Below are 25,416 nucleotides of genomic sequence, written 5' to 3'. Positions count from 1 at the left end.
TAATATAACATATACATAATATAACATAACATATAATATAACATATAAATAATATAATATAACATATAAATAATATAACATATAATATAACATATACATAATATAACACAACATATAACATATAAATAATATAATATAACATATAACATAACATATAAATAATATAACATATAATATAACGTATAAATAATATAATATAACATATAACATAACATATAAATAATATAACATATAATATAACATAGAAATAATATAATATAACATATAATATAACATATCATATAATATAACATAACATATAATATAACAAATAATATAACATATAACATAACATTGACTATATGCCAATATTTGTATTTGGTATATTTATGCTTATTGAATATTTTGTTGTTAACTTGATGCCCATGTATGGCGTTCCAAATCCCTTATTTATGATGCTGCCTATGAAGACAGCAAGGGAGCTCACTAGGTTTTGAAACAGAGCCTGATTTCAGAGGGAAAGAATGAAGAGCAATTCTCTCTAACTTGTATATCTTTATTTAATTAATAAATCCTTAAAGTAATACAACTGAATGGAAGAGTGCCAGTAGTCATAAAATATCACTTCCGATTATTTTATAGAAGGTTATTAGACCAAAAAAACAACAGCAGCGACTCATCTGATGCAACTAAATGAAACACTAGACATAGCTGAGAGCAGTTCATTTAATTCACAGCATTGTTTCACAGTGATTCTTTTGGTTTGGTCTCACTCCACTCGCACCACTGCTGTTTGTGTAAAATCACACTGGTCTGTCATGAATTACGACACTCACCATCCTCTCACGCATGCAGGAGCGTTGATGTTTCCGTTTGTAACATGAGAACAACGTCAGGGTGTGTGTTAATCATGCCATCAATTAAAGGGTTAGTTCACCCAAAAATGAAAATTCTGTCATTAATTACTCACCCTCATGTCGTTCGACACCCGTCAGACCTCCGTTCATCTTCGGAACAGAAATGAAGATATTTTAGTTGAAATCTGATGCCTCTGAAAGTCATCCATTGGCTCAATGGTACTCTACACTCTCAAGACCCTTAAAGGTCCCATTTTTCGTGTTTTTTTGAAGCTTTGATTGTGTTTACAGTGTGCAATATAACATGTGTTCATGTTTCGCGTGTAAAAAAACACAGTATTTTTCACACAATTTACTTATCTGTATACTGCTGTTTTCACTGTCCTCAAAACGGCTTGAAAGATTTCCCTGTTCTATGAAGTCCCTCCTTCAGAAACACGTAACGAGTTCTGATTGTGCCAGCGGTTCCCGTGTTGTGATTGGACAGCAGCTTAGCGCACGCAGAGCGCACGTTACCGGAAAGGTCACGCCTCTCACCATAACGGGGATGCATGCGCTCAATGATCTCTAAGTACAGCGTCCCTGGGAAAGCCAAACAAAGGTGACTTGACTCCGGGATGAAAATAACAGCGTCTCGACGACATGGCAACAAACAAACTATACGAACGCAACCGAACGCAACACTTCCTATTCTCCACGCGGGAGCAACAAGACCACGCCCCCTTTTTCGCGTGTTCTTGTGGGCGGAGGTTAGTCGACAAACTGCTCTACTGACGTCATTAAAGCAGGAAATACCAGGATGTAGTCCTAACCAGCCGTTCGCTGTAGGCTTTGAAAGGGAACTTCTGTTAAATAAAATATCTCGCTTGGCATTGAACTTTGAGCTTTATAATTTTACAGGTATTATAAATGCTCTAACAGCAACATTACACACTAACTAAAGTTTGAAAAATGGGATCACGAAGAACAGGCCCCTTAAAAGGTACTAAAGACGTCGTTACAAAGTCCATCTCACTACAGTTCTACAGTTACAGATCGGCGACAATAGTTTTTGTGCGCAAAAAACCCCTAAATAACGACTTACATAGTGATGACGATTTCAAAACACAGCATCATGAAGCTTCGAAGCGTTATGAATCAGTGAGTCGATTCAGCGGTTTGAATCGCCAAATTTCAGCAGTTTGGCGGTTTGACACGCGATCCGAATCATCATTCGGCTCAGTGATTCATAACGCTTCGAAACTTCATGATGCTTTGTTTTGAAATTGTCATCACTATATAAGTCGTTATTTAGGGTTTTTTTGTGCACAAAAACTATTGTCGCTGATTCATAAAGTTATTTTAGAACCACTGTAGTGAGATGGACTTTGTAACGACGTCTTTAGTACCTTTTATGGGTCTTGAGAGTGAACCGTGCCATTGTGCCAATGGAGGCCTTTCAGAGGCATCAGATTTCAACTAAAATATCTTCATTTCTGTTCTGAAGATGAACGGAGGTCTGACGGGTGTCGAACGACATGAGGGTGAGTAATTAATGACAGAATTTTCATTTTTGGGTGAACTAACCCTTTAATATGCGTTTGCATTTAATTTGTTGTACATCTATATGGTTGTCTAAGCTTCAGTTTCAGCGTGAACTGGACAGCCCGACCAAACAGCTGAAAGAAAGTGCATTTATCAGCTTGTGATAAACAACATTTCGCATTTACATAGTCCTCCTGAGAAGTTCCCTACAGTTTTAAGTTCAGAAGTCTTAGTTTTTTAGGCATTTTGACTGGAACTAATGGATGCAGGTCATTTTAGATCATACTACTCACAAAGACAGATTTTTTTTTAGCACTATTGTAACAAACTAAAAGAACAAAAGATGTGCATTAGTTATGCATCGTGATTGTGCTTTCAGCTGCCAGTAAGAGTAATTTAACACTGTCCCTCTAAAATCAGATGAGTATGTCCAAGTTAGCCTCTGCCATGATATTTTAACTGACTCACCCTTGAAATTCAGCGCTAAAAAACAAAGGCGTTTCTTTCTCACTATGAGCTGCTGTTGCATTTCCAATGCACTCACTCATTACTCAAGGCAGCATATGCTTATTTTACATTATATTTATGCATATGAATCTCCACTCTTACGATTAAAGGGGTCATGACATGGATTTTCAAAATTATTTTAATGTTCCTTGAGGTTCACTAATAATGTTAATACAATTTTATGCACAACATTTTTTATATATATTGACTTTTTTAATTAAAAATATATACAATTATTTTCAACCCTCATTCTGAGCCTCGGTCTGGAATAGTCCGTTTTTAGGTGACCGCTCCTTTAAGGCTCGTCAGTAAACGTCCACTGGTTGGCAAGTTTCATTGCATTGAGGTGACCATTTCCTATTTGAGTGCATGGTCAAAATATCACTAAAATTTCATTTGTTATTAACTTTTAATTAAAAAACAGGGACAATACATTTATGAAGGATTTTGTTGTTGTTGTGGGCTCCCTTTATTATTATTAACATTAATTATTATTAGGATTTAGTTTGATTATTAGGATTTTTGGTCTGGATTTAATACAATTCAACGCACCTGCAAAAAAAAATGAAACCAGTTAATAGTAACCATTGTAAATAACAAGCAGTTCAAAACAATATTATAACATGACTTAACAAAAACACATTACAAAAATAAAACAACATAAATATGATAAATAATAATTTTATAATTGTATTTAATATTTTAATTTTCACAAGTTTATACTATATAAATTTCGTAGTGCACCTTTAAATTGAGCAATAATAGCATAGAGTGTAAATGTTTTATATTTATTGAAATTATTACATGGATGCCGCCATATTGGGACAATAATGCCGTCCCTACACCTACTGTACCCATAACCGATAAACACTTTATTATTAAACGCACATAAGACACATTATTTCGACTTTTTTAATATTTTCTTCATGTTTATTGAAAATAAATGCCTTTCCGATCTGTTATGTGATGGGAAAAGGAGTAGAATGAGTTCGGCAAAAGGCGGAATCAAACTTGGGTCGTTTTGCATCACAACTTCATGCCACACACCTTAACCCCTACACTATTAGTGCTGTTGACTATCCCTCATCTTCTGTAATTGTGCCTGTCCCAACCAGACGTCAGTGGGTGGAGTTAGTGTAAATAGCCTCTGCTAACAAGACAACCTATTTGCATTTAGTGTAAATAGACACTCCGATAAAATAAACCATCCACTTGTTCCTGATGCTGGGATCCTTCTGAAGTCTGTACAGAGACGCAGACCAGCTGTTTAAACTGGACACGTCAAAGCGAATGATCCTTCACTCCTCCATTTGTCCTGTTGTCGACAGACTCGAGTGTGTGGAGTAAAGTGAACACACATCTGTATACTGTATCCAGTGTAGACAACTTCAGTCATTCTAATGGCTTCTATTTGTTTTGACGCGACGCTCACATCCAGTGCAGGCAAATGTCAGCCGTTAAGCGACTGAACGCCAGTGGGCGGGGCCTATGCTGTAATGATATATAACTATTGGTCGATGTCTTGCTCTGGAGGCGGGCTTATGCAAATGTGTCCGCCCGTGTGACGTCACAGATCCCGCAATATCAAAATGAGCCGCTTTTGGAGCTTGATTAAATAAATGCTTTGTTTATAATGTGGAGAATGATTTATACTATGAAACTTGCAAGATGTTTTAATAGTACAAAAACCTCTTATATGTCAAAAGGTCAGTTTGATTTCTCATGTCATGACCCCTTTGTTAGAACTTACAAACAGCAGCACACCACGCACAGATTTAATATTTCTTTACTGTAAAATCTGAATTAATTATGAGCCTCTACATTTATTCTCTTGCATTTGACACCAGAGATCTGGTGAGTTTATTAGGAAACAGTTGCAATAAGAATAGTGTCCTATTCATCAATACTATAAACATAGGCTAATTTCATATTCTCCTCCCTAACCAGCCATGAAACAGAAACATTTGATAGAATAGACAGAGAAGATACTGAAACGATCGCCTCACCTCTGCTTGGGTGCATGTCACTGCTGTGTTTATGTCTGCATGAAATTGATGGTGTCTCTCTTGAAAGTGCTGGGATTTTGAGACTGGTGTTGTGTGTTCTGCTGGGATCCAGTTTCGTGAGCCGACCCTGCCTGAGGCGGGAATGCCTACCAGAGAGATACAGCTACGGCTGGACCACGACAGGAGGATGAGAGCTGGACCGGAGGAGAGAGACAGCTTCACCTCATCCATCACTCAGGTACGTGTGCTTCACTTTGAGGAGGAGGATCAGTCGGTGTCAATAGCCTCGTGTGCGGCACGCAACATATAGTGCAGCTGCGCTTCGGGCGTCCCGAGTTCAAGTCCCGGCTCGTGGACCTTTCCCGATCCCATTCCCCTCTCTCTTCTGTCAACTAACTGTCCTATCTAGGGATGTCCAGATCCGATCACGTGATCGGAAATCAGGCCCGATCACGTGGTTTCAGACTCGATCGGAATCGGACGTTACCACCCGATCAGGACTCGGATATACATGTATATATATTCTCATTATTTTTTAACACATCTATAGTTATGCGGTGGCACAGAGTTAGACCCTTGTGACTCCACACAGAAACAGCAATGCGTGCGGCATGACATCACTTTGTTGCAGAGACGCTATTGGTTAAATAAGGTGTATTAAATAAAAAATAAGGAACATCCTGGATCAGTTTTTCCGCTCTTCTTAATTCTTTTTTTATGTATTATAGAAGTATCGGATCAGGACTCGGTATCGGTAGATAATCAAATTCAAATGACTCGGACTAGGACATGAGGGCAAAAAAACCTGATCGGGACATAAAGGCAAAATGCCAATTCAAAGGAATAATATACCAAATATATATACCAAAAGCATCGACTAGACTAGAAGTATAACTAATTGACTAGTCTGTACAACCACTCGGTCATACCAGCGTAACCCTGTAAAGCCTGACATATGAAATAATAGTGATAAAAATCTAAGTTTGCATATGTGTTTTTTGTTGATTTTCATATTTAATACTAGCCTGGTTAAAACCAGACCATTCTCAGTAGTAACTGAGTTATGGTCTGGCAAAGCTTCATAGACAAATCATTTCCAAAGGGGCGTCACCAACGGGCGTCGCTCAAATGCCTCTCGGCGCAATTGGATAGACCTAAAACCAATCAGAGCGATGAGGGAGATGACGTATGCAGAGCGACGGAGAAACATCTGAGACTGGCCGTTTCTCAATATGCGTTCTTGTCTGTACCACTGTCTATGGTCTGTGCTTGTGTTCTCAAATAGGAAATGTCCCCGGTTTCCATTTCAGAAATCTGGTCACCTTACCTAAACCACATATTAATGTTTAATTATTTTTAAAATGTAAACGAAAAGAGGCAGGGTGTTTTATACTTCGTTTTATTATAAATATATAAGATAATGAATGTAGGCCTAACTACGCGTTGCCTGAACCACATGTGTGTGGCTAATATGTTTAAGTTTTTTTTTTTAATGAAATGAGGCAGTGGTGTTTTATGACATATTTTGTACGCGAACTTCTAACTTGCGTCCGTGACTTACCAAGTTTGACTCCGGAGAATGAACTCCCGATGACGGTAATAGTTATTATATTAAACATATTATAGCCACACAAATGTAGTGAAGGCAATGCATATTATCTTCAATGCATGTATATAACAAAACGAAATATTTAAAAAAACCCGGCCTCTTTTCGTTTACATGAAAAAATAAAAACATGTAATATCATGTGTTCATAATATAGCCTATGATTATCACTGTAATACAATGAGATATGATATAAAACAAAACCCAGTCTCTTTTTGTTAAATGTTAGTTTAATGCGTGATCAATATCCATTTTAAAAGTATAAGTAAAAGGTATAAGAAGCTATACAATACATAAAGCAATTCAGTCAAAGAAAGTCAGCGCTAGGAGACTACAACGTAAAGTTTAATAGCTTACAAATATAAAGTTATGAAACTTCACTTTACCCTCAGACAAAACGATCTGTCAGGGAACAAATTATAGATTAATGAGAGCAAAGATCAGCCGTTAGATCTACACAAGACGAATCATATCTTCACATCAGAGCCAGCGGCAGACGGCAGAAGGACTGGCCGAGGAAAGGCGCCTCTCGGTGGGGTTGATCAATTGAGCGCCGCTGGTCCACTGGAGCTCACAACTCCAAAAACGGCAGATCAAATTTTCAAAAAGGCGCTCTCTTCATAAATAAACCACAGATTTTGGCTTTAAAAACAACTACATTCTCGCCTGAAAGGACTTAAAACTATATTTTGTGAAACATTAACACTACCAGAGGGCTCTCGCTAAGACAAGCAAGCTGGTATATCAGACTTTTGCCGAATCCAGTCGGTAAGACAGCGATAACATCTTTTTTAGATATGAAGGCTTCTTGTGTTGTTCTTTGCTCTGGTTTTAACGGAATGGAAAAGTTTAAATCGCTTAAAACAGCCGCGATAGCTGATAGTGATGTTCCACTGCTGCATCCAATTGTAGTCAGTGTACAGAATCTGCTTCACTGTCGCTGCGCTGTCGTCATCGTGTAAAGCCCGCCTCAACGTTTCTGATTGGTGCCTCGATTTCTGGGGCTTAGAAATCATGTTAGAAATGGGTTTGAATGGGCTCTTTGCCAGACTACTTGCAGAGCAAATCTAAATTTGCCGGAAGTTGTCTGGGTTTTCCCAGGCTAATTTAATACATGAGGCTTTTATGCCTCATATTGTATGCTATAGACTTGATCGGTGTCGTTTCATAGATGGGGGCGTGGCATAGGGGCGGAGTTGCCGTGGGGAAAAACAGTCCATTCCCCAACACTGGAAATGCATGGTGTGAACTCAGTATAGCCTATATAGAATCACTTCTGCCTCTCGACAGAGCAAGATACATAGAAAAACTGAGCCGTATAGGGTTGGATTGTTCGTACAGTATCTGTGACTGGAAAAACGACCCAACACAATGGCCAGAGGTGTCATTTTCTCATCAAAATGCATGCTGCTCCCACAAATATTACTTGCCTACTTCATAAATCACCCAGTCTTTCGATGAAGACGTTTATTCAGTGTTCCTGAATTTAATGGATTTAATGTAGGCCTATGTATATTACATACATCTAACGTTTTAAAATGATCATAAAACTTTTCTCGCGCTATGAAATGTTTTTCTGAATATGTTGTGTGCTATGCAAAGGGCGTTTGTTTATGTATTTGTTTGGGCTAGAATATAGACATGAAATGCGCAGAGGCTAATGTAAAACGTTAATTTAAATATTTGTCAAAAGCCTAAAATCCAGTTATATACACTCACCTAAAGGATTATTAGGAACACCTGTTAAATTCCTCATTAATGCAATTATCTAATCAACCAATCACATGGCAGTTGCTTCAATGCATTTAGGGGTGTGGTCCTGGTCAAGACAATCTCCTGAACTCCAAACTGAATGTCAGAATGGGAAAGAAAGGTGATTTAAGCAATTTTGAGCGTGGCATGGTTGTTGGTGCCAGACGGGCCGGTCTGAGTATTTCACAATCTGCTCAGTTACTGGGATTTTCACGCACAACCATTTCTAGGGTTTACAAAGAATGGTGTGAAAAGGGAAAAACATCCAGTATGCGGCAGTCCTGCGGGCGAAAATGCCTTGTTGATGCTAGAGGTCAGAGGAGAATGGGCCGACTGATTCAAGCTGATAGAAGAGCAACTTTGACTGAAATAACCACTCGTTACAACCGAGGTATGCAGCAAAGCATTTGTGAAGCCACAACACACACAACCTTGAGGCGGATGGGCTAGAACAGCAGAAGACCCCACCGGGTACCACTCATCTCCACTACAAATAGGAAAAAGAGGCTACAATTTGCACAAGCTCACCAAAATTGGACAGTTGAAGACTGGAAAAATGTTGCCTGGTCTGATGAGTCTCGATTTCTGTTGAGACATTCAGATGGTAGAGTCAGAATTTGGCGTAAACAGAATGAGAACATGGATCCATCATGCCTTGTTACCACTGTGCAGGCTGGTGGTGGTGGTGTAATGGTGTGGGGGATGTTTTCTTGGCACACTTTAGGCCCCTTAGTGCTAATTGGGCATCGTTTAAATGCCACGGCCTACCTGAGCATTGTTTCTGACCATGTCCATCCCTTTATGACCACCATGTCCCCATCCTCTGAGGGCTACTTCCAGCAGGATAATGCACCATGACACAAAGCTCCAATCATTTCAAATTGGTTTCTTGAACATGTCAATGAGTTCACTGAACTAAAATGGCCCCCACAGTCACCAGATCTCAACCCAATAGAGCATCTTTGGGATGTGGTGGAACGGGAGCTTCGTGCCCTGGATGTGCATCCCACAAATCTCCATCAACTGCAAGATACTATCCTATCAATATGGGCCAACATTTCTAAAGAATGCTTTCAGCACCTTGTTGAATCAATGCCACGTAGAATTAAGGCAGTTCTGAAGGCGAAAGGGGGTCAAACACAGTATTAGTATGTGTTCCTAATAATCCTTTAGGTGAGTGTATGATGAGCTGTTTGGCATCAATCACACATCAGGTTTAGATTAAGTTTAGACATCCATCAGTTTTCTGTTGTCTTGCATGCATGTAGCTTTATCTGTTTATTCATTCATTTTTCTTGTTAGTACAGCCATGCACGAATGAATTCGTTTTAGAAAAGCAAATTTGAAGTTGACATGTCAATGTCACAATACAATTCTCAAATTACTGACAATAGCAATGTTTTTTGCTTTTTTATAGTAACTGTCTTCATCAAAAGGGTGATTTATGAAGTAGGCTATTATGATGTGTAATATTTGGGGAATCATAACAAGTTATTGACAAGTTGCTTTTTGCACAGTTCGAGTCCCATGACAAACTTATTGGTGTTTTTGTTAAACAAACTTTTGCCGTTGCAGTAATAAAATCTCAAATTTTTTTATCTTTACATTAATAAATCATCATGTAGTGCAAATGTTTCATTGTAATGGATGTATCGCACAGGCTTTCGGAATTGATGAACGGCTCCGTCTGTGGCAGTATAAAACTTCAGATCAAGGTGTTTTTTAACTTATTAGAGGTGCAGAACACCACACAGCAACTTTTCGGCATTGCACCAAGCAAAAAAATCAATTGTTATCATCACAGAAAGCAAAAATAAAGCATCTAACAAGGTCTACGCGCGTTCATTCGAATGGATTGTTTTCCCCCACGGCATACACGGATATGACGTTTTTGTGGGCGTTCCCGGTAACGCCAACCAAGTCTATAGTGAGAATATGGAGCACATAATCATAGGTCCAAACAATTGGACTGCAATTTCTGATTCAGGATGACTGGGACAGTTTTTGCCATTGAGATTATTTGGAAAAAATGTGCCCCTATCACCCTAAATTCACCCTATATGAAAAAGTAAGATGCAATTCTGATGCTTGTAATCTAAATCTATGAGATCTGTATATCAGACAACTGACATAAAATGTCAAATATTATTCGTCACTCTATATCTGCCAATAATATGTCTTATTAAGATGATTTTTAAATGCTTTGTTTTATGATCAAAGCTCTGTAGTTTTAAAAGGCATAATGCAATGCAATAAAATTGAGAGATGAACAAATAAACCTTCCTCAAAAGCTTGATGATCATATTTGATTCTCACATTTGAACACATTGAGTAAGTAAACCTAAGTTGCTTCAGTCCAGTAAGTGTTCATCTTGAAATATTACTAACAATCAGTAAATATTTCACAGCAAAAGACACGTGAACCACGAGCTGAAGGTGGACGTTTTTACAATTATACTAAAAGGCCTTTTACTTGCTATAAAAGAATACACTATCAATCAGACATCAGCAATCGTAGTAACAGGGTTTTCACAATTTGATCATGATGATCATTATGCCTTAGAAATGTGTGTATCAAATATGATACAGTAGGCTTTATAGGGTTTAGGTGGTTAAGCTAGTTATTGGAATATGGTAGATGCTTTATTTCAGCAAAATAAAGTAGATTTAGCTGTTTTTTCTAGGAGGATTCACTTTTCTACTTGCCTTAAAACACCCACATGATGTTTCACTATCTCATTACTGTCTATGCAAGCAATCTTATGTCAAATGAATAATCATATTTACCATCACTCATGTCTATTCTGAATGTTTTTTTCTTGCGAAGGAGGAGGAGAGGAGGCGTGCAGAGGCACGGCGAGGACTCGAACTGCAGGGACTTCAGTCTCATGAGCCAACATGGCCGCAGGAAAGAGTCCTGATGCAACAGGAAGTGAGGTTGTTCCGCCACAATATGGTGATTGTCTACATGAAGCTGCGCTGGATCCTTATGCACTGGAGGCTCGGCCGCAGGACGGACGGCGTGGACGAGGGTGCACACGCTGAGGTGAGGGGTTGAGCCGGAATAACTACCCTAGTCGGGCTCAGATATAATTAAATCTCTGATATGCAAAAGATTTCTGATGAGTGCCTGTAGACATGTGCTGCTGCTTTTTTTAAATGCGTTTGTTTAGTTTGTGGCAGTAGGTCGTCTGAAAAACTATAATAGTTCAGTATTGGAACAGTGTGAATTAGTGTGAGCACATGTTGTATGATTTTTCATTTCACAGTCCATCTGTCATATCTACAACAGCTGCCGTGTTCTGCGGTAAACAAATGTTGAAGCTCAGAAACATTTCCAGTGCCGAAATAATATACTGAAATTTTTTTTTTTTTTTTTTTTTTTTTACAGCATATCAACATATCATCAAATATTTTGTGAAATAGTTCATTTGTAATAAAATAGAATTTTTGATCAATTCTGCATTAAAAATAATTAATCGAACAGTTGTTTAATAAAAAAAACTAGTTTGGGCAATGCATGAACTAGTAATATGTATACATTGAATTCAGTGTTAGTCACTTTAGCTAAAAGCTTCTGACGAATGCATAAATGTACTTACATGTAAATTTGTACATACATATACAAAATATGTACATATTAAAGTACATGAGTACATCATCAAAACTGTACATAATGATTAATGCATAATCCAGTACTAATCACAGGTTCAACAAAATAAATGAAAAATGTCACTTTGAATAAAGAATGTGGTAAATGACTACATGTAAACATTAAAAAAAATCACCTTCATACATTTAATATTACATTGATATTTTATAGACTTTTTATAGTTGTTTTTTATAGACTCGAATTTGTATTTTATTTACATTTTTTATTTCAAAACTAAATAAAAAATATAATAAAACTAAATCAAATCAAATGTTGTTATACAAAAAATAAATAATGTTGAAAATTAAAATATATTTTATTAGATTTTTGTTTTAAAGATTTTATTTTATATTTTATGTATTTATTTAATTGTTTTATATATATATATATATATATATACACATTTCAATTCAATTCAATTCAATTAAATAAAAAATATAAATAAAATGTAAAATGTAAATAAAATATAAATAAAATATTCTAAAAAATCTAATAAAATACATATAAAAATATTTATTTTTGTATAAAAACATTTGATTTGATTTAGTTGTATGTATTATATTTTTATTTAGTTTTGATTACATTTTAACTGTAAACATTTTCTGTGGTTTCTCTCTTGGTTGTTTCTTCAGTACGAACGATTGGATAACATTCCAGAACTGGGCATTATGATCGACCAGGGTGATGGAGAGATGGGAAGGGAAGACAAAGTGTCTACCCAACTCACAGGAAGTGACCTCACAGAGCCCGGCCCTCTCCTGCTGTCTCCAGAGAGATTCCAGCACCAGAAACAGGTCAAATACAAACCTGTCAAATATGTGAAAAAATTAAACAAGTGATTCATCTTAAAGGGATAGTTCACCCAAAAATTTAAAATTCGGTCATAATTTACCTACAAGTTGTTCCAAACCTGTATGAGTTTCTTTCTCCTGCTGAACACAAAAGAAGATATTAAAACAACATGTGGGTGAATAAATGAGGTGAAAAAAAGGTGAACTATCCCTTTAAAAATGTAATAACATGAGAAATGCTATAATAATCTTCAGTGTTTTGACACGTTCTTCCTTTTGTTTATTAAACAACCTATATAACTTAACTTAACTTTAACTTGACTGCATTTATATAGCGCTTTTAACAGACCTACTGCCATCCAAAGCGCTTTACATTTTGCCTCACATGCACCCATTCACACACTCATTCACACACTCATTCACACACTCATTCACACACTCATTCACACACTCATTCACACACTGACGGCTGTGTCAGCCATGCAAGGCATTGCCATACAGCTCGTCGGGAGCAGCTGGGGTTAGGTGTCTTGCTCATGGACACCTCGACACTTGGTCAGGTGGAACCGGGGATCGAACCACCAACCTTCCGGTTTGTAGACAACCTACATGAACCACTGCCGCCCATATAAAAATAGGAAATGTGTGTACTGACCTTAAAACCTCTCTGGAGTAAATATATAAGCGGTGTTAATGTTTCAGTAGCCGTTTGTTGGCTCTATATAAAGCCGTAAACGCTCTCTCAGCTCTAGTCTATTATTTAACCTCTCTAAGTGCAGGAGTTTGTGAACCTCTTTAGTTTTACAAATCATTAAAAGCAGTCACATCGTCTTATTTAGACGTATGTGGCTGTTTTATTCCCTTTGGGTCATTTTGCTTATGTATTTCTCAGCGTGCACATGGTTTTAAGTGAATTTCCATTTCTGCTGAACACACACTCTAAACACAAATGCAATCGGCTCCATTGATGCTGTGCTGACCAAGCTTACATATAAACTACTGAGTAAAGATATGTTCCTTAGCAAGATATCGGTTTATCGAACTGTCACTCAAATGACATTACCAATAAAGAGTGTTATTTCTGCACCACTGGCTTGACTAAATTGAATTCCAGTGTGTTTGGATGGAGCTGAATATAACATTATTTCAATCAATAGTGAATCTGAAACTTTGTTTTGCAAACCAAAACAGAGGGTTAAGAGAGATTTGATATTAATGTATCTCACTCATGCCTTTGAACAGACATGAGGGTGGATAAATAATGACAGAACTGTTCCTTTAATTACAGCCGCTGAGGAGAGGTGCTGACTAAGAGAGACTCCGTTATTGTGTCATGATTAACTTTCTCCCACATCTACTTAATTAATAATACAAACGCACAACTACTAAGTTCTTTAGGCCTATTGGAAATGCATTCTACTGCCTTTCACATGCTGAAAAGAAGCAATCACTTATTTTCCATAGAAAGCAATTTAAAGAGGCCATATTATGACTTTTACAAAGTCTTGATGTTGTTTTTGAACTCTACTAGAATAGGTTTTCATGCTTGAATGTTCAAAAACACATTATTTTGACATTGTTGCAGCACCTCTTTCCCAGTCTGTCAGTAACGCTCAGTTTAGTTCCTGTCTCTATGAAGCCCCTCCTCCTGTAAAGCACAATGTGTTCTGATTGGTCATCTGTAACAGTGTGTTGTGATTGGTCAAGTGCTTCCAGTGTGTTCGGGGAAATGCCCCGCCCCTTACCATAACTGGCATAGACTGTAAAAAAATATGGACGTAGTGTCCGTGACGTCACCCATAGGATTCTGAAGAGCAGTTTTGAAGCGCGATGTATGGTCGAGCTGGCCGTCGCCATCTTGGCAGCGTCACTCCGTCCCGGATAACAGAAAATGGGCAAAGAGGCAGGACGTGGGCGGAGCTGAGGTGACTCGATGACTAACAGACAGCAGATAAATGGCAATCCACCTGTCACTCAAAGTGGCCACGCCCTTAATTATGCAGAACTTTAAGGCTTTATATAATGGAAACGAATGAGTTATAAAAAAAATTCACCCCCCTCACAGTTGTCATGAAGGGCAAAATTAGCCGTATAGACCAAAACCACAATTTGTACCAGACTTGTACCACACACACACTCACTCGCGCGGACACAGACACTCACACTCACTCATTCGCGTCACGCGGACACACACACACACACACACACACACTCACTCACTCACTCACTCGCGCGGACACACATACACTCACACTCACTCACTCACTCACTCGCGCGGACACACACACTCACACACACACACACACACACACACACACACACACACACACACACACACACACACTCACTCACACACACTCACTCGCGCGGACACACACACTCACACACACACACACACACACACACACTCACTCACACACACTCACTCACGCGGAAACACACACACTCACTTACTCGCGCGGACACACTCACACTCACTCACTCGCACGGACGGACACACACACACACACACACACACACACACACACTCACTCGCGTCGCGCGGACAAACACACTCGCGCGGATGCGGAGACCCACACACTCACGCCTGGCCCATAACGTTACAAGTCTGATCACGAGTGAACCAATTCAATAACACCTTCTCCACCCTTTGACAGCGCGCGAGGGTATGTAATCAATAGATTTCAAACGATCTGTAATGTTATGCATAAAAAAACATGTTTTAGCCTACTCACATAAGTGTGTGTTCAGAAGGAAGCTTATGCAGGGACGATCCTTAGCTCACGAGTCGGTGGGCGGGGCTACAGAAGCATATTTATCTGTAGAGGCGGCATCTAGGTCCTATTACAAAAGAGATCCGCACATTCTGACAGCTCTCGTTTGCTGGGCCTGGGGTCTATAAAAGCTTTTCTTTGACTAACAAGGAAGTTTTCAGCTCTGAAACTTACAGGAAATTCTTATATTACCATGACCTTTTATATATCAAAAGCTCAAGGGAAAGTTGATTTCTCAGTTCATCACCCATTTAAGTCACTTCCGACGCAAGAGAAACTGCGGGAGGCTGCCGATTTGTTTCAACACACTACTAACTAACTCAACCAGGTCCGCCACTTTATTCTGCGTATTCATTATTTAAATGAGGAATATTGTGATATCCCGGAAGAAAACTCAGGGAATTCAGAAACAGTGACATTGATATAGAGAAGCTTTTTCATGCTCAAACAGCAACATAACAGTCCTCTGTGCTTGTCTGTCTCTATCTACAGGCCGGCGACAGCCTCCGCGTGCTACACGCCCTGCGCTCTCTACTGGAGGAGTTCAGGGCGGAGCTGCGGGACGAGGCGCAGCGGCGCTGGCAGCTGCAGCAGACACTGGCCAATGAGAGAGCGGCGTGGGAGATACAGCGGGCCGAAATGAGGAGTCATGTCACTAAGGTGCAGAAACGAAGCATACATCACAGCAGAATCACCTGTGATTGACCTGTACACCTGTACTGTACAACTACAGTAACATAACAGTCAGTCACACACTCACCAGTCTGATATTACAATGCTAAGCTAATAAATACACACACGTTATGGGAAATGGTTCATTTTTATTAGAACAGATTTTTTATCTTCAATTCTGCATACTGTACCGGTCAAAACTTTGGAAATATTACTATTTGTAGTGCTTTTGAAAGAAGTCTCATGCTCATAAAGCCTATATTTATTTGATTAAAAATACAGAAAAAAACTTAATTTTGTGAAATATTATTACAATTTAAAATACTGGTGTTCTATTTTAATATATTGTAAAATGTAATTTATTCCTGTGATCAAAGCTGAATTTTCAGCATCATTACTCCAGTCTTCAGTGTCACATGATCCTTCAGAAATCATTCTGATATGATGATTTGATACTCAGTTATTATCAATGTTGGAAACAGTTGTGTTGATATTTAAATATGATCATACTTTTTTGAAACCGTTGATACTTTTTTCCAGGATTCATTGATGAATAAAAAGTTAAAAAGGACAGCATTTATTCAAAATAGAAGTATTTTAAAACAATATAAATCTTTATCAATCACTTTTTATCAATTTAACACATCCTTGCTGAATAAAAGTATTAATTTCTTTCAAAAAAGAAAGAAAAAAATACGGATCCCAACTTTTAAATGGTAGTGTATATTGTACAAAAGATTTATATTTAAAATAAATGCATAATACATAAGAGACTTCTTTCAAAAAGAAGCAATGAATACTTAATACTTTACTTAATATTTAATACTATACGGTATTAATACTTTTATTTAAAAAAAAGTTACATTGATCAAAAGTGACATTTATTGATAATAATAATCATAAATGTTTCTTGAGCATCAAATCATCATATCATATGAAGGATCATGTGACACTGAAGACTGGAGTAATAATGCTGAAAATTCAGCTTTGATCACAGGAATAAATTACATTTGAATACATTTGAATATATATTTTAATAAAATATATTCAAATAGAAAACAATTCTTTTAAATTGTAATATTTAACAATATTGCTGTTTTACTGTATTTTTCATCAAATAAATGCAGCCTTGGTGAGACTTCTTTCAGAAACATAAAAAATTCTTACCAATCTCAAACTTTTGAACGGTAGTGTAAATAGCATTTTTCAGCCATTAATCAACTGGATCAAAGTCCAAGATGACTTAGTAAAATTTGGTCTTGTCATAAAACTGTCATAACCAGACATAAGTTAAGCAGTGAAGCCTAGACGTTAAGCATCCGCAGTGACGTGCATTGCTTTCGGCGTACAGTGACTTGCTTACAGTGGCTGTTTTGGTGTCTGTGAGTTAGGGAGCGTCTTTAAATAGCCAGCTATATTTATACAGTGGTGCACTTCAGCCGTCAAACACACTCATGGCCTATTAAAAGGAAGCAGATGTCAGAGAAGCCCTGCTCGTTCAGACAGCGCATAGATTGAGGAACATCTGGCTAGACGTGAGGGAGGTGGATTTGGATTTTACTGCACCACCGTACACTATGCACTATGTACTGTATACTTTTTGTTAGTTTGTTGTCATATGATGTCAATATATTGCATGTTTAATTCAGCAAGGGGTATCATATTGGAAATAAATCTGGTTATTTTGGATTTTTAGTCCGTTGTTTGCATCAACTGGTGGCAATCTGGATAAATAATGTCCGTTTCTCGTGGACTTGTGAAACGTCTACAGTCGCTACCCAAGTCCTGTTCCCATTCAAAGTTCACATCTAGCAAAAGTACAGGTCAAATCCTCGGATGTGTTCTTGATCCGCCCCTTTTATCGGGGATGCATCGAGAGGTGACTTGAGACAGACAGGAATCCCAGAATGCATCTCACATCAACCAGCAAGTGACAATAGTGGTGGAGAAAACCTGTGTAATTTAAAAATACTACTTTTGTTGTTTCACAAAATGTAGTTTTAAGAGTTTTCAGGTGAGAATGTACTTGTTTAAAGCTCAAATATGTGGTTTATTTATAAAGATAGTGGCTATTTGAAAATTTGATCTGATGTTTTCGGAGTTGTGAGATCCAGGCGATCACCGGGCGCTCAGCGCTCATTAACCCCTGAGAGAGCAGCCTTTCCTCGGCTAGTCCTTCTGACATCTGACATCTCTGGTGTCTCTGTAGTGGTTAAACATTAGATATAATTCGAGATATAATGGCCAATCTTTGGTCTCATGAATCTATCATTTGTTCCCTGGCAAATAGTTTTGGCTGAGGGCAAAGTGAAGTTTCATAACGTAATATATTTAGGCTATTAAACTTTACCTTTGTAGCCCACTAGCGCTGACTTTGTACATTTGACTGAATTGTTTGCTTTATTTTTAATTGTGCAGCTTCTTATACCTTTTACTTTTATAATGGCTATTATTGATCATCAAACAAAAAGAGACAGGGTTGTGTTTTATGTCATATTTAATTTTATTACAGTGAAGATAATCAGTACAAATGCACATGTTGCCTTAACCACATATGACTGTAGACGCGAGAATATTAAATATGTTTAATATTTTTTTAAATGTAAGCAGAAGAGGCAGGGTTGTGTTTTATATTTCGTTTTGTTACAAATATACATGCAGTGAAGATAATCAATGTACGCTTTGCCTGAACCACATTTGTGTGGCTATTAATATGTTCAAGATTTTTTTTTTTTATGAAAACAAAAAGAGGCAGAGTGGTATTTTAACATATTTCGCTTTATTGTTGCCTTAACATATACATACAGAGATAACCGGAGCTAGCTGAGTGACACTATCAAGAACGCAGCTGTTCCATTTGCAGAATTACCGGATTTGTGTCCTCCCATCCTCGGGAGTTCGTTCTCCTGAGTTGAACTTGACAAGTCCGAACTATCAAGGATGCAAGTCCGAACTTTGCATATTTAGAAAATGCCCAAATAGTCTAGTGCATTGCATTGTGAGATACAGTGTTTCACACAGTGGCCTCTGGATGTATGCTGCAAATTTTGGTAGTGCGTGCATGCATACATTTTGCATACTGTGCATGCTGTGCAAAGCTAGTATGAGTAGGATCATATTCCAAACATACCCTATGCAGGCACTTATGCTCTTCTATGTCTCTCTGTTGCCCATGCAGCTGCAGGATGTCAGAGGTGAGTCTGCAGGCGCAGATGAAGATGCAGTTGCTTCAGATGCAGCACAACAGGAGCGGGAGGAGCAGCGCTGTCTACTGGCCGACAGTCACAGCACAGCCCTGGAGCTGCGCTGGAAACTGCAGCATGGAGAAAAGCGCTGGACCCGCGAGCGGAATGAACTACTGGAGCGCTTCGAGAAAGAGAGGCAGGAATGGGACCGCAGCTTACGGGACATGCACCACAAGATGGAAAAGGTCTGGGGCGTAATACTTACGTATTTTACATATATATTTCAGTACCTTAAAGGGTATATAACACACACAGTTTCTGCCCATCTCATGTTTATCTTGAGTATCTATAGAGTACTGTTGCATCCTTCGTATCTCCAAAGAGTCTTTAGTTTTATCAGATTTATAAAAGACAGATACGCTGAACAGATTCTTTCCAAAAACAGCCGAGCTCGTGCAGGCGTGCAGTGGGCGGAGCTAAAGAGACAAACACACCATAGAACGTAAAAAAATATGGACGACGCGACTTCATTGACTTCCGCTGACCAGAGTTGAAGCTTTCATAGGCCAGCACACGGCACTGACATCTTGGGACAGATCTGCACAGTAGAGAGCAGGAAGTAGAGGCGCGATTATCAAAAGCCCGCCCACACTCTCGCAGATGCAGAACAATTCATTATGTTGGTGTGAAATAAACAGTTATAGAAATGTAATAATTAAAGCTAAAGCTCCAATCTCCTCCCCAAAATCCCGAAAAAAGTCCGTTAGTGCCTCAGTGACAACTTCACTCAGAGAAGCCGTCAATCTCAGCTGTCGATCATCTGTTTTTATAACATCAAATAACAAACTAAAACTAAGCTTATTTAAAAAACGAACACTTGATATGAAATCATTGTAATAAAAACTGCCTAAAATGACAGAAACCATCTTTAGGAAACAATTATTTGAAGTGTAATTGAATTGTTTAGTGTGTCTCGCGTCCATTCTAATACATGGAGAGGTGGGGTTTAGGAGCTATACTAGGAATCGACGATCGAGGCGCGGAAGCTTCAGTTTCTGACAGGAGGGCTACAGGCTTGGAACACAGACACACACACACACACAATACATCATGGCATTATCCCAGGATAGCTTTTGATTCACTATACGTTCGTGTTGTTCACATTATATGCACTAACGCACCGATCGCCAACAAAACACACACATTTGATGCAGTTTCACTCATGACAGGGAACAAACAAACACACTTGCAGAACTCCGTTGCTGCTCCGAAAAAACAAACTGCATCCACTGTTTCCTTAATGCTGGGTTATTTGGGAAGCCGAACAAGGTTATCTTTCCCTCTCAACCAGAAACACACTTCTTTAGTGAAATTGTTGATTTCATGGTCTAAAAACAAAATGACAGCACTGCGGACGGCTCCCGTAACTGAGCGAAGCTCGTTGATGGGCGCACTCTCGCTCTGGTTGATGTGTGTGTGTGTGTGTGTGTGTGCACATGCTCATCTGGGAGAAGTGTCCATACAAGCAATCCTGCCCTGTATGACGTCATACAGGGCCATACTTGAAAAAAACGTTCCGAAACTTGTTCGAAAGCTGGAGTGGAAACAAGCTTCCATTAATAGATCCTCTCCTCCATCCCAGATGCAGAAAGACATTCTGCAGTCAGCAGAAGGAGGCGCAGCACATGTCTTCTCCCCTCAGGAGAGCCCATGTAAGGCTCCTAGATCCCCGCGCTCACCCTGCACCGCTGCACACATGCGCTCCCACTCCGACTCTGAGGCCACACTGGAGGAGAAGGGGGCGGTGGGCAGATCCAGACCCTGTGAGGGACACCGGCCCCCAGAGAGCCTGTTTCTGGACGCCCTCTCTCTGGACCCCTTGAGCGAGGCCGAGGTTCCCCCTCCATCACGCATGGACAGCGAAAAGAGGTTCCCCCACCTGAACGAAGTAAGAGACAGAGTAATCATCAGTTCACACTGCACGACGAGGCACATTTCATATCATGCCTTTTTCAGTTGTTTTTGCTGCCGTAAAATAGTTCTAGATGTGAATTACCTCTATTGTGATTATTCTGAAAGTTTGAGTTTATTTACTTAAAGATCAATCAAAAATAAGATCAAAAGGACTCATTTTCCTCACAAGACCCCCTTTTAAAACCTTGCTGATAGCATTAAAGATGAATAATATGATGATATAACCTGTAAGTATTGCTTGGAGTTTCCCCCCCACTATTTGATAAAGAAGCTCTGCTAATGTTTAACTGTGTTGTTGTTGTTTCAGGCACTGAATGAGATTTCTGAGAGTGTGGATCCTGCCGTTTACCCTGAGGAAGAGAAGAGCAGTGGCAGTCTACTCAGGTACGGGCTTTGTTTACGTGTGTGTGCGTGCGTGTATGCGTGTGTGTGTGTGTGTGTGTGTGCTCCATGCATGTTTCTAAATTCTAAATCTAAACGTTTTGATATAGAAGTCCTCAGAAGAATAGCAAAACTTGACAAACAGCTTGAAAACAGCTTCATAAATTAACTAAATAATCTGGTCCCACTTTATATTAAGTGGCCTTAACTACTATGTACTTACATTAAAAAAAAAAGTACAAATGTACTTATTGTGTTCATATTGTTTTGCAAAACACTTTTGCTGATATTCAGGTGGGATACGGGTAAAGTTATGGACAGGTGTGGTGGGATGGGTAAGTTTAAGGGTAAAGTTAGGGACAGGTGTGGTGGGATGGGTAAGTTTAAGGGTAAAGTTAGGGACAGGTGTGGTGGGATGGGTAAGTTTAAGGGTAAAGTTATGGACAGGTGTGGTGGGATGGGTAAGTTTAAGGGTAAAGTTAGGGACAGGTGTGGTGGGATGGGTAAGTTTAAGGGTAAAGTTAGGGACAGGTGTGGTGGGATGGGTAAGTTTAAGGGTAAAGTTATGGACAGGTGTGGTGGGATGGGTTAGTTTAAGGGTAAAGTCAGGGACAGGTGTGGTGGGATGGGTAAGTTTTAAGGGTAAAGTTAGGGACAGGTGTGGTGGGATGGGTAAGTTTAAGGGTAAAGTTAGGGACAGGTGTGGTGGGATGGGTAAGTTTAAGGGTAAAGTTATGGACAGGTGTGGTGGGATGGGTAAGTTTAAGGGTAAAGTTAGGGACAGGTGTGGTGGGATGGGTAAGTTTAAGGGTAAAGTTAGGGACAGGTGTGGTGGGATGGGTAAGTTTAAGGGTAAAGTTATGGACAGGTGTGGTGGGATGGGTTAGTTTAAGGGTAAAGTCAGGGACAGGTGTGGTGGGATGGGTAAGTTTTAAGGGTAAAGTTAGGGACAGGTGTGGTGGGATGGGTAAGTTTAAGGGTAAAGTTATGGACAGGTGTGGTGGGATGGGTAAGTTTAAGGGTAAAGTTAGGGACAGGTGTGGTGGGATGGGTTAGTTTAAGGGTAAAGTCAGGGACAGGTGTGGTGGGATGGGTAAGTTTTAAGGGTAAAGTTAGGGACAGGTGTGGTGGGATGGGTAAGTTTAAGGGTAAAGTTATGGACAGGTGTGGTGGGATGGGTAAGTTTAAGGGTAAAGTTAGGGACAGGTGTGGTGGGATGGGTAAGTTTAAGGGTAAAGTTATGGACAGGTGTGGTGGGATGGGTAAGTTTAAGGGTAAAGTTATGGACAGGTGTGGTGGGATGGGTTAGTTTAAGGGTAAAGTCAGGGACAGGTGTGGTGGGATGGGTAAGTTTTAAGGGTAAAGTTAGGGACAGGTGTGGTGGGATGGGTAAGTTTTAAGGGTAAAGTTAGGGACAGGTGTGGTGGGATGGGTAAGTTTAAGGGTAAAGTTAGGGACAGGTGTGGTGGGATGGGTAAGTTTAAGGGTAAAGTTAGGGACAGGTGTGGTGGGATGGGTGAGTTTAAAGGTAGGGTTAGGTACAGGTGTGGTGGGATGGGTAAGTTTAAGGGTAAAGTGAGGGACAGGTGTGGTGGGATGGGTAAGTTTTAAGGGTAAAGTTAGGGACAGGTGTGGTGGGATGGGTAAGTTTAAGGGTAAAGTTAGGGACAGGTGTGGTGGTATGGGTACGTTTAAGGGAAATGTTAGGGACAGGTATGGTGGGATGGGTAAGTTTAAAGGTAGGGTTAGGTACAGGTGTGGTGGGATGGGTAAGTTTAAGGGTAGGGTTAGGGACAGGTGTGGTGGTATGGGTAAGTTTAAGGGTAAAGTTAGGGACAGGTGTGGTGGGATGGGTAAGTTTAAGGGTAGGGTTAGGGACAGGTGTGGTGGTATGGGTAAGTTTAAGGGTAAAGTTAGGGGCAGGTGTGGTGGGATGGGTAAGTTTAAGGTGTAAAGTAAGGGACAGGTGTGGTGGGATGGGTAAGTTTAAGGGTAGGGTTAGGGACAGGTGTGGGGGTATGGGTAAGTTTAAGGGTAAAGTTAGGGACAGGTGTGGTGGGATGGGTAAGTTTAAGGGTAAAGTTAGGGACAGGTGTGGTGGGATGGGTAAGTTTAAAGGTAAAGTTAGGGACAGGTGTGGTGGGATGGGTAAGTTTAAAGGTAAAGTTAGGGACAGGTGTGGTGGGATGGGTAAGTTTAAAGGTAAAGTTAGGGACAGGTGTGGTGGGATGGGTAAGTTTAAAGGTAAAGTTAGGGACAGGTGTGGTGGGATGGGTAAGTTTAAGGGTAGGGTTAGGTGTAAGGGAAGTGTCAACAGTGTAATTATAAATGTAACTACAGAAATTAATTACAGATGTAATTACATGCAGGTCGTTTTTAAAATGTAAGTGCAATGTAAAAACGTATGTACACAATACGTGCATTGTATTAAATGATTAATTTAAATGTTAGTACATAGTAGTTAAGGCCACCTAATATAAAGTGGGTGCATAATCTTATATTTCATTGCTGAAAGTTTAAATCATGATCTTCTGGCCTCTAGATGTGACTTGAGTCTCTTTTGATCACTTAGTAACAGCCTCACACCTTTTCTCAACAAGACAAATGATTTGAGGTGTCATTAATCTCCATAGCACAAATAGGTAGAAGCCAAAGTTTACTCTAGTGTCGGGGTTAGGGGTGAGTAAGGGGTTTGGTCAAATGCCAAATTATGAATAGTAAAGGTGATGCTGGTCTCAGAAAACACTGCTAATTTGCTTATTTTATGCGTTGTGTGAATACAAAGCCTCAGAAAGATATAAATATGAATGTGTGTGTGTTTATGTACACTTCAGTTGCTGATTTTGTTATCTGGTGGTGAATTCCTGTGAGTCCAGTTATTGATCCAATGTCCATTTATCATTGTCCTTTTCAAAGGTCTCCTCAATGTTGTTTCGCTTACTCCAAATAAGCTTCAGTGTCTTTTCCTGACCGTCCCACTTTAAACCTGTACTGATCAATCGATCTCGCTTTGCCCTTGTTTGAGTGTAGGTTAGCAACTATGTTTAGACTGCGCTGTTGCTGTATCTGCAACCTCTCAGGAGAATTACAAATGGAAAGAAACAGTTTAATCGCAGTAGGTTGAAGATTAAACTCCCCAGCAACAAAGAAAAGATAACTTCATCCGTGCATTGGTAATGTTCTAATAAAGATGCTCATCCTTTGGGGCTGACACATTAAACCCGGCATGCTGTCTACCTACTGTAGTGAGTGTTTTAAAGTATTATCAACATGCTCCTTATTAGTGGTTCAACAACGGATCACAAAACCCACAGTTCGGATCATATTACATATTTTGATTCACAGATCAGATAATTTTTCCGATCAGCAAAAAAAAAAATAGTGGGGGGTGGCAAATGTAACTTTGCTTTCCATTTATTACTTAAATCACACTTTAAGTACTTTGATATAACAACAAAAACTAGCCCAACTAATAACGTTCAAACATTAGTAAAGGCAAGTGAACAGTCAGTAAAAAATAAGATCAAATACATCATTTACAAGCCCATATATATATACAATGTACCAAATTACAAATACAGTAAGAACTAACTGTAGTGTATTCAGGTACAGACATTAATAATTAGGCCTAAATGTAAAAAACACTATAGTGTTCATTGTATGAATTAAATATAAATTAATCTTTGTTGTTTGATTAACATTAATGACTTAGATAGCAGCAGGCATTAATAGGCTGCTGTCACTTTAAGACTGAAT

At 39.1% G+C, this 25,416-nt stretch overlaps 1 protein-coding gene across 1 annotated transcript in view; it reads left to right on the top strand.

Moving 5' to 3' along the window:
• mtcl1 (microtubule crosslinking factor 1) overlaps positions 1-25,416 on the top strand; it is a gene marked incomplete at its 5' end in the record, with an annotated part of 120,083 nt that overhangs the window by 79,643 nt on the left and 15,024 nt on the right. Inside the window, 7 exons of the mRNA XM_079819139.1 lie at positions 4,941-5,111; positions 11,059-11,277; positions 12,516-12,677; positions 15,941-16,108; positions 19,299-19,550; positions 20,948-21,265; positions 21,587-21,663. Of these exons, the coding sequence (XP_079675265.1) occupies positions 4,941-5,111; positions 11,059-11,277; positions 12,516-12,677; positions 15,941-16,108; positions 19,299-19,550; positions 20,948-21,265; positions 21,587-21,663 (1,367 nt within the window). The remainder of the gene's footprint in view (positions 1-4,940; positions 5,112-11,058; positions 11,278-12,515; positions 12,678-15,940; positions 16,109-19,298; positions 19,551-20,947; positions 21,266-21,586; positions 21,664-25,416) is intronic.

This window comes from Gobio gobio, assembly GCF_949357685.1.
Source record: "Gobio gobio genome assembly, chromosome: 6".
NCBI lineage: Eukaryota > Metazoa > Chordata > Actinopteri > Cypriniformes > Gobionidae > Gobio > Gobio gobio.
The sequence above is the reverse complement of the archived record's forward strand: the minus strand, read 5'-3'. Positions and strand labels throughout refer to the sequence as shown.